The 19083-nt window shown below is 42.4% G+C and overlaps 1 protein-coding gene across 1 annotated transcript in view; it reads left to right on the top strand.

The window, feature by feature from the left end:
- SEMA3D (semaphorin 3D) overlaps positions 1–19083 on the top strand; it is a 366628-nt gene that overhangs the window by 314585 nt on the left and 32960 nt on the right. The window contains exons 15-16 of the mRNA XM_078674186.1: positions 3581–3738; positions 11685–11752. Of these exons, the coding sequence (XP_078530312.1) occupies positions 3581–3738; positions 11685–11752 (226 nt within the window). The remainder of the gene's footprint in view (positions 1–3580; positions 3739–11684; positions 11753–19083) is intronic.

Below are 19083 nucleotides of genomic sequence, written 5' to 3'. Positions count from 1 at the left end.
CTTAATTGTCATGTGTGCCAAGCCATCAGCAGTGCTTCTGTTTCTGGACAGTCCACAGGGACTTCACAAGGTCTCAAGCCCTTACCACACTGCCTGGCACTGTATATTATTCTCTGGATAGCAGTGGATTGTGCACTGCTCCTCCTGCCGCAGCTCCTCATAATCCTTTTGTTGGACACCTTTTCTCTCTGCAGACATCCAGCACTACTCCTCAACAGCCAGTCTTCAACTTCCCTCAAGGTATGCCCAAAACAGATCTTCCTGGTAGATTGGAGAACTTCCAGATCTCTATTCCTAAACTGGGTGAAGGGAAGATTCTTGTCAGTGAACACAGCTATGGAGCATAAACGTGTTTTTCAGTGTACACTGATGTCGTACTCTGGAGTCTCGTTAATGATAAATCCAGGCAAGCCAAATTGTGTTTTCTGCCCAATACTTAAACCAAGTTTACGGAGTTATTCATTCCACAGGCCCAGGACTGGTTTCTTCACAGTTTTGCCTTTTTTCATACTCAGTGCTTAATTTATCAAAAAAATAAGTGCCAGGATCATCATTAGGAAGCCGCTGCAGCGTGCACCACCCATTGCCCCTGTCAAAGCTGCAGATGCCATACCAGCAGAACTACTGACCATCACATTCCTGTAAGTGTGACAATTCGGACTATTCCATGCCACCAAAACTATAAGAATTGCTTGAGGAACAGATATTAATAATGTTTAATGTATATTTAATTAATAAACAACTGTTGTTGTGCTTATATTTAAATTAGACAGGTAGCCCCACTATGTGACAGACTGTAATAAGTGCCTGTGTTGAAAATTAACCGGCATTGCCAAGCACCGAAAAACACTGACTTAAATTAAGCAGTTATTATATCCTGACTGTTCCACACAGAGGAAATCAGGGTAAAGTTGGGAGTCTCCTTTCAGAGAAAACAAAAATCAAGGGCACAAAAGAGGCAATGGCTTCCCCTCTTTACTACCATTCAGATTGTTGGGTGTAACACTCTGAGGAACAAAGGCACAGGCAAAGGTAAGTGGTTCTCTACAATTGGTCTATTACATTTTGCACCATAGAGTCTTGTGCATTAAAAGGGACCTCGGGAATGCTCTTGAGAAACCCAGCAATTCACATTACAGTCTGGGTTCTGTCCAACCAACACTCTCTGCACTTGAAGTAAAAATGGATAACTGTGTAGCCACCACATATGTATCTCATACACTCACATTCTGCTGCACAAACTTGAACTACACATCCAGGTGTCATTAATGTCCCATAGGGATGGGCATAAGGAGCCGGTTGCAGGAACTGGCAAACCAATTTATAATTGTTCATCCTGTAGACAACATTCCCTGGCAGTCAGCAGTTATAATCTGGCCCTGTCAATATAATCTGTTTCTACCACCATTAACAGTTCTTCACAGCAGGGTGAGCTGACGGTAGTCGTACACATTAAGGGAGGGTACACATGGTATGCCGTCTAAAAGACAGAGCACAGTTCTGAATTGCATTCCATGCCACTTGGAGACCTTGGTACACAAACATAATTGTCATGTGTGCTGGGGCCAACAATTCAAAAGAAAGAGGAAATCACTATGGGGAGCTCTAGGTAGGAGTGCACACTCTCCAGATCCTTTCTGCCACCTTATGTGTCAAAGTAACATTCCTCAAAAATAGATGCATGAAAAAGTCCTTACACATTACAGTCACTTGAGCATTTAAACAATGATAGTATCCTACATTCTTTTAAGTTATGGTAAGGCTATTTCTACATCATTTACTTTCTACTGACGGTGAACCCACATGACTTTTTTGTAGCGGCTCACTTCATTAACTCGTTCGGTGCTCAGGACGGCTCCTGGCTGCCATGAGTCACAGTAGTCATGTGCTCATGACGGCCGGGTACCGTTCAAACATTGCCGCTCCACCCACGTGCGATTTATTCCCCACCTGTGCGGGCGAATTAATCAGTAGGCGGAGTTCAGACGACTCCCGGCCATCATGAGCACACGTCTACTGTGACTCATGACAGCTGGGAGCCGTCCAGAGCTCCGCGGCACTGCGCCCACACTCCTCCCCCCCTCGCACCGTGGAAAAATTAACCCCGCAGCCAAGGGGTTAAGTCACAGCATGGTCTATCGTGTAGTTAGTACATGGGCAACATAATCTAGGGCTGTAAAAGTAATAATTGGCTAGATGAAAGACATTGAATGACGTAGTAAAAACATGATTTCTAAACTACATATTGTGATGGTCTCACTGCCATAGAATGGCAAAAAACAATGTTCAGCGATCACCTACAAATACACTATGTAATTTACCACTTTGCTATTTTTAAAATGCCACAGTCTCCTTTAGAAAACATGCATGTTGCAGTTGTTATATTGTGAGTGGAGGCAAATTGATTTTGTTTCCTTAATATTTTAATGGAACCAATATTATGTTTGATCTAAATATGCTATTAAAAGATAGTTGTCAAATCGTCATATTATTTCCTATTGAGTAGTCTCACCTTTAAACATCCCCAAAAATATGTCCAGGAATCCTGTTCACTCTGCCCTTCTTCCTTATCATTCCTTTCTAACAATTCATCTCAGCTCTTTTAATCTCCTGAACGCCATTGAACGTCTCGAAAGATACCCATCAAGACATCTGTTAAAGAGTTGCAACGGAAGATAATCTAGGGAAAGCCTGCACATTCCACTTAAACAAAATGAAGCTCAATCGCTTTGAGAAAACTGAATTTTACTCAGGGTTTTATCCATCATAAGTTACTCAATAAATGAGAAATCTGTGTAGAAATGGACTCGGAATGATAACCAACTGGGAGGTCAGAGGGTAGCGATCAGTTATACAGTGTAAAGGTGTTTTAACTTCACACTCCACATATACCTGTTGATGCATCATTCACACCTCACAAATTCACCTGCACCAGGTATGCAATAGTCATGCTTTCTTTGTCCCCCACCCCTGTACTATCAAGAACATGAAGGAAACAGACCTTCTTCCTATAAATTCCAACAGAAGCAGTGAGGTGCATTCCTTTCACGTCTTGTGGTAGGTACCAACAAGCAGTCAAAAGTGTCCATAGCAGTCTCTAAACCCCCTACTGTCTCTCCACACTCTCAGCCCAACAAGCGAACAAATCACAGTAACACCTAGAGGCAATATCAATAATAAAATGCTAAAATAATCTTATTGGTGCTCTGAAAGTCCCAAGATGTTCTGCGTTCAGGGGAGACTGAGCTTTATTCAAAGAATCTATAATAATGAATAAGAAAATAAGCCAGGATGCAGAATGAAAAGTAAATTTGAATGTTTTATGTTACACAAAGTCCGGATAATGGGAGCACTATCTAGCATGTCATTAATATTACTCTTAACCAGACAAGTTATCATGATAGAACCACCATGCTCTATTCCATTACAACAATTTAGAAAGGCAAATGCAATGTCTCACTTTCATAAAATAGAGCATACCAACTTTTTGTAGGCAGCTATTATAGTTGCACATGACACCTACATTAAGCTCGAAAGAAGACTGAAATGTAATATGTCGATATGTTTCCCTGTTTTTCAGCAAATGCTATATGTTACTTCCAAAGATGGGTTTGTCCAACTCGCTCTGCATAGGTGTGATGCATATGGTAGTGCCTGCACAGACTGCTGCCTGGCCAGGGACCCCTACTGTGCATGGGATGGAAACTTCTGTTCTAGATATGTTCCAACATCAAAGAGGTAATATGTGTAAAGTGCTGGTGCCATATGTTTATGGAACATATTTTGAAGGACTAGAGCAATGATCCCACATTTTCTATATTGCATCTTATAGGTTTATTTACTTTTTGTGGATAAATGGTTTCCAACTAAATACCAAATTAACTAACCATCAGCTGACAACACCTTTTTTAAAAATGTTTCCATATACCTTACATTGAAAACATACATGCTTCACCTACTGCACTATTACATTTATAGGATATTCATTTTCTTCATCTTTTCTATAGTTATGTATGTTGAAATCAAAACTAACATGGGTATACCGAGTTTAGTGTAGCAGGAGCACAGTTGTCAATCACTAATGGTCCTACACTATGAAATGTTTAGTTCCCGCATCCTTTCGGGTGATGTTAGAAATAAGATTCCTGGTTGGCTGAGGTATACACCCATACCAGGCAGGAACCACCACTCTTGTCAGAGTAAACTAGATGCACACTAAAAGATAACTGGTGCTCACCCTCTGGTTTGGCACAGAGCAGTCAAGCTATCTAAAGAGGCACTGTTTAAAGTATGTGTTCAACACACAGACACACACACAAAGAATACACTACAAAAAGAATCCACTAAGGTTTAGAAAAAAAGAGAATATTCATCTGAGCACAATAAGACCACAACAACAAAAACCTAATCAGTAGAAGTTGAGATATGAATTTGTAAAGATTAAATGCAAAAACAGTGTTTGAAGTCACTACCGGTCAAAAGGTTACTCTGAGGTCACTAGGGACCAGTGCATAGCCAAAGTTCAGGCCAACCACGATAGAGGGCAGGCTGGCTCTAGGACCCACGCAGGGCCCACTGAGAAATCACCTTGGATGGAGCAAAGCGTCAACTCTGTGGGCACGATGCATTGATCTTTCCCACACAGTCAGTTCACTGTGGTATTATCGTTCTTTGCTGAGGTGAAGGCAATGTGTTATCATCAAGTCATGCAGTGCATCGTCATCGGACCACACAGGCTGTAAAACTGCTGTTATTGAACAGGCTCTGCTGTCGGCATCGAAGGGTAATGCGTCGGTTCCGATCGATGCAAAGGTGACAATGCCTCTGTTTTGGTGTAAAACAGCTGCAGAACCCATTTATGAAGCCCAGAACTCGGAGAGGGCAACTCAAGCATGGGTAGGTCTCATACAAAGCAGCACCAGGAGATTTCCAGAATGTTTTTTGTGTTCCTGAGACTTCTTTAAACAGGAGACAAGCCATAAATCCCATGAAGATCACATGGAGGGAAGGCAGAGTCCAGCTCTCCTTCAGCAGAGTAAGGGAACAGCAGGCAGAAGGTCAACACACAGAAAAGCAGTTCTTCAAGAAAAGCAGTTCAGTTGAGTACTTTAAACAGCACAGCAGTCCTTCTGACAGAGGTTTGGTTCAAGATCCAGAAGTGCATGATCTTAGGGGGAGTCAGAGACCCAGTACTAATACCCAAAAGTGCCTTTGATGTAGGGGATGGCTTCAAAGCAGCTCTCTGAAGTGCACACAGATTCCTTTCAATGTAGTCCTGTCTGCCAAGCTATCTGTGGGTGTAAATCAGTGCTTTCTGTGTGGACAGTACACTACCTATTGGAGTGTAAGTTTCAGGCCCTACCATTCCTATCTGCCCAGGAAGACCCATCAGAATGTAGATACATGCAAACGAGTGCTCAAGATGCAGATGAGCCTCATCTTCCTGTGTTTGTGGCTTTCTAGACGGAATGCACAAAGTGTAGCTGTTGCTTACCTCAGACATGTATTGGAGACAATCTGTCAGGCACATAGAGCAGTAAGTGCAGAGAAATGTCCCCTTTCTAAAACTTGCATTTCTAAAACAGTAATGTTAAATCCAACTTCACGGTAAGGAGGATTTATCAGATACTACTCTCTGATCAGGAATTACAGCTTAAAAGTGTATTAAATAATTCACAATACTGGCTTATGGGAGTGTTAGGCCTCACAGTAGTGAAGAATGAAGTATGCTGTTGGCCTCTACCAGTAAATGCAAAACCTAAAACTACATGTCCTAACTTTTACCTGCATATCACCCTGCTTTTAGGGGTGACATATGTAATAAAAAGGAAGATAAAGGCTTGGCAAGTAGTTTAAAATGCCAAGTCGATGTGGGAGTAAACTGCACACACATATACTGCAGTGGTAGGCATGAGCCAGGTTGGAAAGGTTACTTTTGTGAGTTGCACAATCAATATTGCAGTCCACAAGTAGCATTTAAAGTACAGCATCTGGGTATATGATATACCACTTTACAAGAGACACGTCTACCTGGTGAGGAGAAACACTGGGTCTGCACCACTGGAGCCTAAACTTGCTTTACCAGCAATAACCTTCACCTGGCGGCCCATCCTTCAGTGGGCCACTGGATTACAGTGGATCTCACTCACCTTATGTGAGGTGAACATCATTTGTTTTCCCCACCAAGACATCATGCAAGGCATGCCAGTCTCAGGTAGGGAAAACATAATGGACTATTGGTGAAGCGAAAAAACTCCACATGAGTTGAGCTGTTGTGTTTTTGTTTCCTGAAAATAAAACAATTGTGGGGAGTGGGTGCATAACACATGGCTCCTGTTCAGCAAAGGGTTAGTGCCATCAGTGCAGCTGCCATCTGTGTGGTGGGATGCCTAAATATCATGATCAATTCTCTGTCAGGGGATTGGAGGCAGATGCCGCCAGTGAGCTGTTGGGCTAGCGGGTCATTCACCAGGCTCAAACTGAGCCTCTGAATGCCTTGTAGTGTTTGTTTGATTTAGTATAGCACACCAATCACCGCGAAGGTGTATCTCGGCACTGCGGGTAAACATAGGCAAGTCAGTAAGCTAAGTTGAAATTGAAATGGCTTAAGCAGTTTCCTGAATCTGACATAATCGGTGCAGGTGCGAATATGATCAGGTAAGGCTAGGTAAGCCTCTACTTTACTTAACTTGATAGATTTTTTCATACTTCCAATGATAATAATGAGTACCACCAGACAGTGTGATAATAGTAACTCATATGAGAGAGCATGTCCTGCACATCTAACCTGGGCTTCTATTGGAATTCTATAATGCATATTAGCAAGCCCATTATTGCCGTTTTATCGACAGTTTCCTTCTGATAAAACGGCGATCATTTTACACAGGGTTCTTGCTAATATGCCCCTGTGTTGTAAAGGCATGCGCTGTAAAATGTATGTGTTGTAACGTCATACATTTGAGAGTATTATCAAGGAAGTGGAGCTGTGTATTGGAGATTAGATGTGTCAGCTTTACAAACTCAAGAGAGATACACTGAACTTCATGTGTAGAAATGACGCAGGGACAACTAGTAGAAGACTGCACAGGGGTCAGAGCTCCCCACACATGTTTCTGGTGCTGACTAACTGGTTAGCCATCTGGGTGGTGGATGGAATCAGGGAGCAAGTAATAATTGAAGAAACTAAATGCCGATATAGTGAAGTGTTTGCTCACTTAGCATGGTCACCACCCTCTCACTCGTATTGGGCCTTTGCTAAATAGTGACTGTACTACAGCTCCTCTTTACAACTGTGCTGTGTAAGCATAGATTGCAGATGTTATTTATATGTTTAAACATTTTTTTTACGGAGTTTTATGTAGCGCCAACTTGACCCGGTATCGGGTATCAGAGTGCTTTACATAGCACCAGTTGCGTTACATGAGGACATATTCATTTTTTTTAAGCAAGGGGAGATCAAGTGATTTGCCCAGTTTCACAGAACGTTCAGCGTAATTGCCGAGACTCCAATCCGGTTCCCCTGATTATGGTCAACCGTCTTAGCCATTAGGCCAACTCCTCTCACCTAAAATTAGTTCTCACTAGAATGAAAAGGATAATCCTCAGTGCTCTCCACCATGCCAATCTACAATTCTCTCCTTTTCTGGATTAATTAATCTTCTCAGAGCAATTTGAACCTCAGTGTCTAAATGCTTTCAGGAATGATGATGACCTGATATGAATGGGCTGATACATCATTCACATGCACAAATTAAATTAGTGATAGAAGGCACTATTTAATTGTTTTGATTTACCATGTTGGACTACTATCTGCATTTAGTGCCCTATTCATTTGAGCCATACGTTTGTAAACATTCAGTTTTTTAACCACATCATATCCTAAAGATATTGTAGAGGGACATGTTGAATATCCTGCCTGTTACCTCGATTATCATTACTGGCATTATGTTAAATTTCAGCTCTGAACTTGGAATGTTGCAATGCCAACATACAAGCAAGTCAACCCAAAGTGGTACAGGTATATAACAATTTAACCTATGTGCCTTTTCCAACAAACACAAAGCCTATAACAAATCTACATGCAAGGTGTCATGAACATAAGCATCTCCACAGTTGTGTCACAAAGAGTGGGGGACTGGTAATAAGGGTGGACGTACAGTTGAATTATCTCCTCAAGTCTATAAATACCCACTCAAGAGACTTTCAATTCATTTAATTATCATTTACCTCAGGCCAATGCCCCTTAATTATATTCATTGTCTATAAGGCTAATCCCAAATGGAATAAAAGGGAAATTCTATGCTTTGGGAACAGTCCAGACCCAACTGCCCGGCCAGGTCCTCCCTGGACCAGAAGCAAGCATCCTGGGACCAATTTCGGGGCATCACCCCTCATCAGCCAGGCTAGATTTAATCCAGTGGTGCAGCGAGCAAAGGAACCCACATCTGGGCATACCCTTAGCCACTTAGGGCACACATAGCAACATTACAAAATAAAATGATGGCCAGAGTGTTCAAACATTCACCCCCAGTCACAGATCTGGGTTTAATCTATTGTTGTTTTGCGCCCCAAATCACCACAGTTTGGACCCATCTATATGCAGATCAGTCTGCCCATGGGAACAGTCTATCGAACTTTGAGGCCAAGTCTGCCCTGGACAAAAAACAAGCAACCTGGGACCGGTTTAAAGGCATCACCCCTCGTCAGCCAGGCTGGCTTTAACCCAGTGACACAGCGATCACAGGATCTACATCTGGGCATACCTTTAGCCACATAGCAACATCGCGAAATAAAATGATGGACGGAGTGTTGAAATGTTTCAAACACTCACCCCCATTCTCAGGTCTGGGTTTAATCCATTATTATTTTGCTCGCTATGTTGCCCCAGTTTGGACCCAGCCATATGCAAATTAATCTTGACCCTGCTCACCATGGGAACAGTTCAGCTCGATTTGCCAGGCCAGGTCCTCCCTGGAACAGAATTTTATTTATACACATTGAACCACTCGGGTAAGCATGAATGCCCCAGAACTCAAGGACATAATAACAGGAAAAGATTAAAATGGCACAATGCTACTGTAAGAGATTGTTTACCTATTGTATACAGTTACTCTACCTTTAATTTAATATGCATATTGTAAAAAGAAGGAGTCAATTCTTAACACCTTTCCCCAAAAATAGATGATTCAGTATTTGAGATAATTTCTCTCCAAATGTATGAATCCTAATCTCAGGCCCCATGGCACCCTAAATTGGGGAAAAGGGCACTTCTTGACTCAGTAAAAACAAATCCAAAACACATATTTAAATGCTGTGTAAATGATACCTAAACTTACTGAGGAATGAAAGGGGAGGTTGGGCATTGCAGCTATGTTCAGAATTGCAAGAGCAATCACAGTGCAAGATTAGCTGCGCATTTTGATATGTTGTTGTACATGGAATAAAAGAATTGCCCAAAATACATATTGAAGAAGGCAAATGGTTTGCACATTTTTCTGCTCTCTATTTATGATCCATTTGGCCTCATCAGTGGGTGATACAGACTTTGAGGCAGGGAGAATGAAGACTTTAGGCCCCAGTGGTGCAACGTAGGACTCCTTTGCACGAGGATTCCAAAAAAGTGGCAGTGCCCCTGGGCTTGATAAGATGCAGACTTATCTTTGTAAATTGGTATCCCCTAACTGGACCACTTCCTTAACTCTCTTGGTAAACATAGTACAAAGTGATATAGTACATTCTACTTAGGTCAAGGTAAATTGGTCAAGTCTTTACAAATGAACTTTGTGCCAATCTACCTAAGTGGTCCCTCAACTGTGGGACGCGCTACCGGAAAGCCTACGTAAGGAACCTATCCTTCTACCATTCAGGAAAAAACTTAAGACACTTCTTTTTACTGAAGCTTGGGGCACAACATAGGCCAAGACTGGGAGCGCGTACATGCTGATGGTTGGCGAGGTTTAGTCTCTCTTTCATAGCGCTAAGGGACATGTAGGTGAATATGTGCTCAATAAGCCCCAGTTAACCTAACAAATATAGGCCAATTAGCCTAACAGATAACACCCAAGAAATTCCTGGCTGAATGTTACTACATCTCATTGAAGTCTAAGAAAATAATTCCTCACTGCCAAGCAGAAATTTTAAAATGCAGTAGCACCATTGATTGAGTGTTTAGATTTCATCTATTCATTGATCAACAGACATAGCTCAAGAATGAATTGGTTGATGTGGTTTTCGTGGACTTAATATCTGCAACTGTTTGTGGGCTGCTTTATGTGCACTTGGTATTCCAGCGAACCTACTCAAATCTTAATCTGGCTGCACACAGACAACTATGTTAAAGTGCATTCGGCGACAGCCAGTGGTGGATTTGAACCCCCATCTTGTTAACCCTGTTTTAATAGAATGGTGGGGTGGCTTGGTAACTGTACAAATGAAACACCCTTATTAGGAGGACATAAGATCTCTATCTCATTGATTTTTGATGAAAACTTTCTTGTATTTTGCAATCCGATTAGAATCCAAAACCTACTTGTACCTACTATTGTAACTAATAGGGATTAATTATTATTTTCATAAATTTATGAACTTTAACCCCACAAGAATATTCGTGGAAAATTGACCTTGAAAACCTTTGCTCTGGTTAGTTTCTTGTAATATGACTATCGGGGTCAGGTACAGCTACAAATTAAAACAAGGATTCATTCATTGGCTTTCTCACACCTAGGGGAATTGCCTATCTTTCTCTTGCGCCCAAATTTGGTGACTGGCCAGATGTAGGAGCCATTTACCGACCGGTAACGGCTGATTTCGGCCGTTACCGACCGGTAAAAGGGTTTTCGGTATGTAGGGGCACATTTTTGCAGAATCGGTAAATTTACCGAATCGGTAAATTTACAGATTCTGTACAATACCAAATCGGTATTTTTACCGATTCGGTAAATCTCAGATGTAGGTGGGACTCTTCAGAGTCCCAAAGGCCCTACAAATTCAGTATTTTACCACCCAATCCAATTGGGTGTTAAAATACCGAATTCAGGTGTGCATGCACATGTGTGCATGCACACCTATGCCATGTGACAGACAGACATGCCCTTAGGGCATGTCTGTGTGCCACATGGCGCACATGTCAATTTCTGGGGTGCCAGAGGGTGTCAAAGTGACACCCCCTGCACCCTTGCAGAATTCGGTATTTACCGATTCGGTAATTACCGAATCGGTATTTCCCATTGATTCCTATGGGCTGTGAAGCCCATAGGAATCAATGGGAAATACCGATTCGGTATTTACCGAATCGGTAAATACCGAATATTACCGATTCGGTAATTCCACATCTGGAATTACCTACATCTCCCCCCCCCTCTATTTTACCACTTCTTAAATACCGAATCGGTAAAATTCGGTATTTAAGAAGTGGTAAAATAGATTTACCTACATCTAGCCCTAAGTGCACGTTTTCTCAATTCATATAGTGAATCTCCACTATTTTTCCATTCATAATTAAACATTGTGTTTACTTATTATCATACATTAAGACAATTCACGCGCTCGCCAAGTGGAATGCAGGTCACCTCATTCTGAATTCAGACAAACGTGTTCTAAGTGATTTATGGGCCGCTGAAAAGTATTTAATCTGTGAATCATTTTTCTGCATTTGCAAGACTAATGCCATGTAAATTACCTTTTAGGAGAGCCAGGAGACAAGATGTAAAATACGGTGACCCTAACACACAGTGCTGGGACATAGAAGAAGACAGTAAGCATTTTAAACGTCTCGCTATCATAGAAAAAAGTTATAAATTGCATAAAACTATTTTTAAAAAGCCATGCACACCGAACAGACTTGTGTCTAGCAAACAGATGTACACCATGGAAAGATCATCTTTTAATTAATTGCGATTCTTTCCTTCAAACGTTGCACTATTGATTGTTCTAAACATTTTTTTCTGGATATGCACAGTTCTTGCCATTCACTCACACGAAAGAACCCACTTCAGTCCTGTCTCATGAACAGGACGTGGAACACAAATGAAATAATATCTTTCAGTTGTAAGATGTATACCTTTGGATCATGGTAGTTGAGGCAGACTTGCATAGCATTTACTTAAAAAAAAAAATTGTTTGTGACAAACAGTGCAACATGACTTTAGGTCAGTAGTCTTTTTTTTTTTTTTTCCAGTAAGCAATAACTTATACAAAAAACAAAGAGAAAATAACACAGAATTAGGGAGGTCCCCAGAGAACATGAAGGTAAAAACTAAAGATAAACAAAAAACAATCGAGGAGCCAAATAAATCGTCCATGGGACTCCCAAACCATAAAAAACAGAAGAAACCTTAGCTCACATAAACTCGGAGATAAGAACCCTACGAAAACTGCCGAGCACGGCATTAACCCTACCTTCCCCCTATTCTTCAATCAACAAACCCCACACCAGCCAGCCCCGCATCTTCCCCCTTCGATCTTTAAACTTATACAAAGCCATCTCCAGATTAAATACATGATGTAGTCTTGCATACCAATCCGGATATGTTGGTGGCATTGCAACTTCCACATAGTAGCTATCAAAATGCGATACACAGCTACAGCCATATAGCATAGATATCCTTGAGTGAGGTTTAGCTGTAATCTTTCATCAAATCCCAATATTAATAGTGTTGACGTCAGGGTTACTACCCGCCCCAGATTTTGACAAAGAAACTGTTCCATACCCGCCTTCAGAGCCAGTAGTTTGTCACACTCAGCAAACATGTGTATTATATCAGCTGGTCCTTGATCACACCTTGGACATTTGTTATTCCCCTGTTTCCCCCACTCCCACAGTTTGGCCGGAGAAAAGTTAAGTCTGAACACAGTTTTATACATTGGAGCTTTGTGATTTGCACTTAAAAAAACTTTCTTAGAGAGCTCTAATGACCTACAGATATCTATGTCAGGATTATCCAATTTTACTGCCCAGGCACTTTCTACTTTACAGATGTCATCCGGGGTGGTATCCATCAATATTGTGTACAAGTCCTTAACACAAATTCGTTTTCTCATCAAACGCTCTAATAATGGGATTTGACCCAAATTGATGTATTGCATGACCATCTTATTCATCACCTCCCTCACTTGTATATATTTAAAATTAGTACTTGAATGTAGCCCGAATCTTGTCTGGAGTTCCTCAAATGAGGCAGGCCCATTCTGGTCTGCAATATCCCCTACCTGGCTTATACCTGCATTTTCCCATTTTTTACTTATGCTATCATACAAGAGGGTCGGAGAAGCTGAAGAGCGCCACATCCATATATATCTATGGATTTTCGGAATCTCTAGCTTTTTACTAATATTTTGCCATATATTCCAGGCAGTTCTTACAATTTTAAAACGTGTTTTCTTATAATAACTGCCTTCCAGCTGCCTTAACAATAGCCCAGGAGCAAGTTTGCCAACTGCTAGTTCATAAATATTTCGTGGGATCGCCTCCTCAGCCTCCTCCGCCCCTGTCTTACCCTCACTTTGAGACCTAAATAGAATAATCATGTGTTGCAGCATCACTGCCCAAAAATAGTATGTAAAATTAGGGAGTGCTAACCCCCCCGGATGTTGCGGTAAGGTCAAAAATGTTAATGATCTCCTAACTTTTTTATACCCCTTTATAAATTGCAAAAATATACCCTCTACCTTTTTAAATATGAGATTTTCCGGTTCTATGGGTATACACCGGCAGAGATGAAACAGCTTAGGAAACATCATCATTTTAATGACATCTGCTCTGCCAATAATGGAAAGATGTAAATGATCTATCCGCTTCAGGTCCCACTCCACTTTTTTCAAAATCGGGGCCGAACTTATTTCCCACGTTGAACCCACCTCAGCGGTAATACAAATCCCAATATTTGGCTGCATCTGTCTTCCGTGAATCCTGAAATTGTGTATTTTTGGTGCAGACAACTTGTGTTTTGCCAGTATTAAGGCTATATCCTGATTGCTTGCCAAATTCTATTGCTAGCCTTTTGATCTGATCTATAGCGCTATGTGGGTCTGGAGTGACAACCGCGATGTCATCGGCGTAGGCTAGCACTTTTGCATGATATCCTAGGGTGACTACTGGTTTAATTACTGGATCCGCCAACAATAATCTAATCAAGGTATCTATGTATAAAGCGAACAGTATGGGGGAGCAGGGGCACCCCTGTCGCGTCCCCCGTGAAATAGTGATCCTGTCCGACTCCTTCCCCATTAGTTGAATTTTAACATGTGCCTCCACGTACATGGCCTGCATAGCTGTTATTATTCTTTTACCAAATCCCTTAGCTCTTAAATTGCGCCACAGATACCCCCACTCAACTTGATCAAATGCTTTCTGAGCATCCAACAATATGAGAGACATCTGTGCCCCTGTGGCTGCTGCAATATCGAATAAAGAGATAACCCTACAAACATGATCCGTAGTGCTTCTGCCCGGGATAAAGCCATGCTGCCATGGACTCACTAATGTCTCGAGAACCCTAGACTGTCTCAGGGCCAATATTTTTTAATATAATTTCTCATCTATATTAATTAATGATATTGGCCTGTAGGCAGCTAGATCTCCCGTCTCTTTACCCTTCTTCAAAAATATTACAATATTCGTTTCCTGCCATGACCATGGTGGTACCCCTTTATATTGTACAGATAAAAACAAATCCAGCAGTATTGGAGCGAGTTATAACTGTAAGGCTTTATAGATCTCCATCGGTATCCCGTCTGGCCCTGATGCCTTTCCTGACGCCATCATCCCTAAGGCCTCCGGAACCTCATTTAATGTAATATCTTCCTCAAGCATCCGGGAGCTGAGGAACTTCATTCCCCGGGTTCTACCCCCAATCCATCAGCTATGGGGTCCCTGGAACGATAGAGGTCCTGGTAAAAATCAGCAAGTATTCTTAATATACCTATTATATCTGTAGCTATTATTCCATCCTTCCCTCTTAACTGTCAGTTATTATTAGCCACTGCCCTCTGTTTCATTTCTAATGCTAGATGTTTCCTTACCATCTCCCCGTACTCGTAATTATCCTGAGTTGCTACTTGAAATTTATCCGCCACTTTTTTATTCAAAATTCCATTAATTTTAGCCTTTACCTCCTTAAGTACTTTTATCTCCAAACTAATTTGCTGTTCCTCCTGCTTCTGTGCTATAGCAGACATATGTTGTCGCTCCAGTGAGCTAAGTTCTTCTGTCAGTGCCTGAATTTCATCCCTTACTAATTTCTGATGGCCCAAAGCTTGTTATTTCGCCCCTAAGCCCTGCCTTATATGCGTCCCAGACAGTCTCTCTGGATGCACTATGTCTATTCATGTCGAAGAACTGTTTGGTCACCCCCTAATATGGTCTATAAATCCTTCAATGACTAATCATTTTTCATTGGACCCTTTATATACTCCGGGGCCACTATACTCATTATTAGTGGGTTATGGTCCGATACGATTTTAGGGAGCCTTTTAATCTGCGCTCCCACCAAAAGAGACGGTGGAACCAAGAAATAGACCAATTTAACATATTTTCTATGTGGCCATGTGGCCATGAGAAATACGTAAACCCTGGATCCCCCCTTTTTTTATATGCCCACATGTCGACCAACCCATGGCTTTCTGTAAGAGCTCTTAATCATTTGCCGCAATCACCATCTTCGTTCCACCGTAACATGGCAGAAATCCGGCTGAGTGAAGAAGGTAAACCCTTCGGCTGCCCTTTGAGATTCTGGTCTAGCCTTTTCAAATATATTCTGCCTCAACAAGAAATTTCCAAAATATACCAGAAGAGCTCTAGGTTTAGCATCTGGTCGAGCTGGCTGTCGAATGTTGGAACTCAGTGTGCTCTCTGTATTTTTTGAGCCCAGTTCCATCCTACCAGATCTGGAAAAGATTTCTCCAGAAGCTGGACCAGGAAGATTCGTTCATCGGAACCTTCTTTACCCTCCGGAATTCCCAAAAAGCGTAGATTGTTCCTTCTCTGGCGATTTCCCCTTCCTCGAGTTTCCACTGAATGTCAGTATGCTGCTCCTCATGTGCATTAGCTTGACCTCTTGAGCCTACGATATCCACTTCTAGTGTGGCCGTCCTTGTTTCCAGCTCCGTCATCCGATCCGCTATGTCATTGCAGGTTCTAGCAATTTTCCTAATAGCCTCCGCAATTTCCGAGTGGCATTCTGAGAGCGCTTACTTTCCAAACGAGCTCCATCCCTGTGCGCCATAACACACTGCAGGATGGATTCTAGCGTCGGAGACTGTGCTGGTGACCCTGTCAGCCCCTCTACAGTATAAGGCAGGTTCCGGGCACCCCCCTGTTGATCTTCCGAAGTATTCTCCTGTCTATAGTCAACATGTTTGAAATTGCCAGTTTTCCCTGACCGGGGAAGTACTTTCCTGATTCTATCTCTGCCTTTCCCTTCCATTTCAGCTCCTGAAATCCTCACTTGACTCTGTATTAGACCCCTGCCCTGAGCCTAATCCGGACCATGTAGCATCGGAGAGTGAGTAAAAATCTTTTGTCTCTGAATCTGCATCTCTCTCCTTATGAAACTTGCGGAGCCTTTTAGCTACTTTTTCTCTCACCCCTAAAACTGGGGTTGCAGGGAGTCCCAAGCTTTCCTCCTGCTGTTCCCCCATTTCATTACTTATATGGACAGAGCGAGTACCCCCAGAGGTTCCTAGTGCACCAATGTTCACAGCCACAGCATTTGCTAAGTTTATAAGGGTTGCAGCTTGTGCCTGTGGTGGCTGTGAAGTAGCTATCTGAGTGGGGTCAGATTCCTGTATTTCCCCAACCCCCAACGGTGGTTTACCGGTGATTTTCTGTCCTTTGGCAGCCTCCTCCTTGCCGATACATGGCTGATCCTTCACTGCAGTGCTCTGGAAAAGATCAACAATATTGGTGGTTCTTAGCTGCTGGGGCTGCTCTCCCGCACCCCTCCCCTTCCCATCCTGGGCGTTCTCCATCCACAGGCGCTGCTGCCTACGACCCTGTGCGGCAGGAATCACATCCGATTCTGCCGAGTTCTCACTTGAAGTCTGCCTCGGAGATTCTGCCGCAGCTGGCTGCCCCTTGAAGGCCTTAAATTTATTGAATGCACAGATAAACCTTGTGATGCATTGCCCACGACCAGAGGGTGTTGGCTGAAGTGGACAGCTAGGGTACGTATGTGCCCATCCTTGCTTCTGTAAGTAAAACATGGCTGTGCTGTTGTCCGTCTCGACTAACATGACTTTTTTGCAAATGAGACATAGGAATGCTCTGGGAGCAAGCTGTATAGCCATCAACTCCAGGTCGTCGATGTAAAGACCCTGCTGAGTGGACATCCACAAGCCCTGTACTGTATGTACTCCCCATCCAGTGACTGGGTCTTGAAAAGGATGTCCCAGCAACAAGTAGTTTGCAATGAATATGGCCCAATATCAACACTGGGGAGGCAATATATTCCGCTCCTCCAGCAGAATTAGTGGAATTATGGCCACTCTGCGTTACGCTTCTAACATGGAGTTCCAGCCAAATTCTTCCAAATCTTCGCATGGCAGATTTTTTTTTCATGTGTGGCTCAGAATTGCTAAGTTGGTGAGCGCAAGCAAGACTTGGCATCCCCTAGTGCGATTTCCATTCGCTCACCAAATGAGATTTCTCGAACAAGGCGGTCATAACTGTTTTTGGTCAGACTGATGCTTGAGCTGAAAATCTACTCGAGTTGCAGCAAAATCAACTTGAGAAGCTGAGCCCTCTGGTGCACTGAGTGGTGCTATTCATGCAGATTTTTCAGCATATACTGAGCTCAAGGTACCAAACCACAGCGTGAGTAGCCCAAAGTGTCTATTTCCACCCATTTGCTTAATTCCGTGGAATCTTGTGACTTTTTTTGTAACTCTGCAGAAGTTGGCAGTGTGGAACTCCACAAGATCTGCCAAGGGCTAATGAACAATAAATCTTCCCATAGACCCTCCGCCTGAGACCACTGTGTCGCAAGGCACTGCTATAAGCCACCACACCTCGTGTCTCGGAAAGACTTCTTTAAACAAAAACAGTTGCATGCGTCAGAGCCCAACATTACATGGCAGGAAAATGCACAGCATGTGAATGTATAGCACTACATGCCACGAACAGATGCTTACAGGGTAAGTAACATTCGTTTCTATACTTTAAAAATGGGCAGTACCTTATGTCCTGCCATATTGCATCACTTTGTTTTGCATCACACAACGTCTTTGCCATCTTAAAGGTATAACAGATATGTTTTCAAGATGGCTAGTCACTGCTATTGGCTTTGCCTATTCTGGCACATTTTAAAAGCACCTGAGACTGGCAAAGTCAAAAGTGGCAGGCTCACAGAGCGGTAGAGAGGCGACATGGAGGGAGAGGGAGCTTGTGGTGTTGAGAGAGGCAGGAGAGTGGAGAGAGAAGTGGATGAGTGGAGAGATAAGTGAAGAAGGCCATAGAGAGAACACCATACCAAGTTTCAGCAGTGTTCAGCATAGTACACTAGGGGAGAGGAAGGGAGGTGAGTGACCTGGTTACGGAGGTTCATGGAGCAAGGGAAAAATCATGATATGGCTCTGTGTTTAGAAAGATTCATCAAAAGGAGCGGGAAATGCACTCCAATGCAAGTGAGATGGCAAATGAGAAAATGAAAAAAAAAATAAGTCAATGATATCAGCTTTGGAAGAACGCAGCATATTTAGACAAATGTGAGGATAAAGGAGAACTCCTTCAGGGGTGAGAAACACAAGAATAGATGGCAAAGTCATCCGGTAAAGAACAGGGATCTGAGACCGGCAAAAAAACACCCAGCCATACGCAAAGGGCTGATCCATATCCCAGTTTGCTTAATAGTGTCTACTATGCTTCCTGAGGCAGTGGTTAGGTTAAAGATCTTGAAGTTAGCTGTAGAAAGACGACCAACTAGTGCACTCCCTGAAGAAAATGTACAAAAACAGAGACATATACTTTAATGTAAAATACTACCATGTGAGGTAATAAACCTGTGAGTTCAGATTTGGGCCCTGAGTGTTCTGCTTTTTTTGAAAACACATAATTTACATAAAGAACCTCAGCAAACTGAACTTATTCAC

Source organism: Lissotriton helveticus, chromosome 1_1 (assembly GCF_964261635.1).
Source record: "Lissotriton helveticus chromosome 1_1, aLisHel1.1, whole genome shotgun sequence".
Taxonomy (NCBI): domain Eukaryota; kingdom Metazoa; phylum Chordata; class Amphibia; order Caudata; family Salamandridae; genus Lissotriton; species Lissotriton helveticus.
The sequence above is the reverse complement of the archived record's forward strand: the minus strand, read 5'-3'. Positions and strand labels throughout refer to the sequence as shown.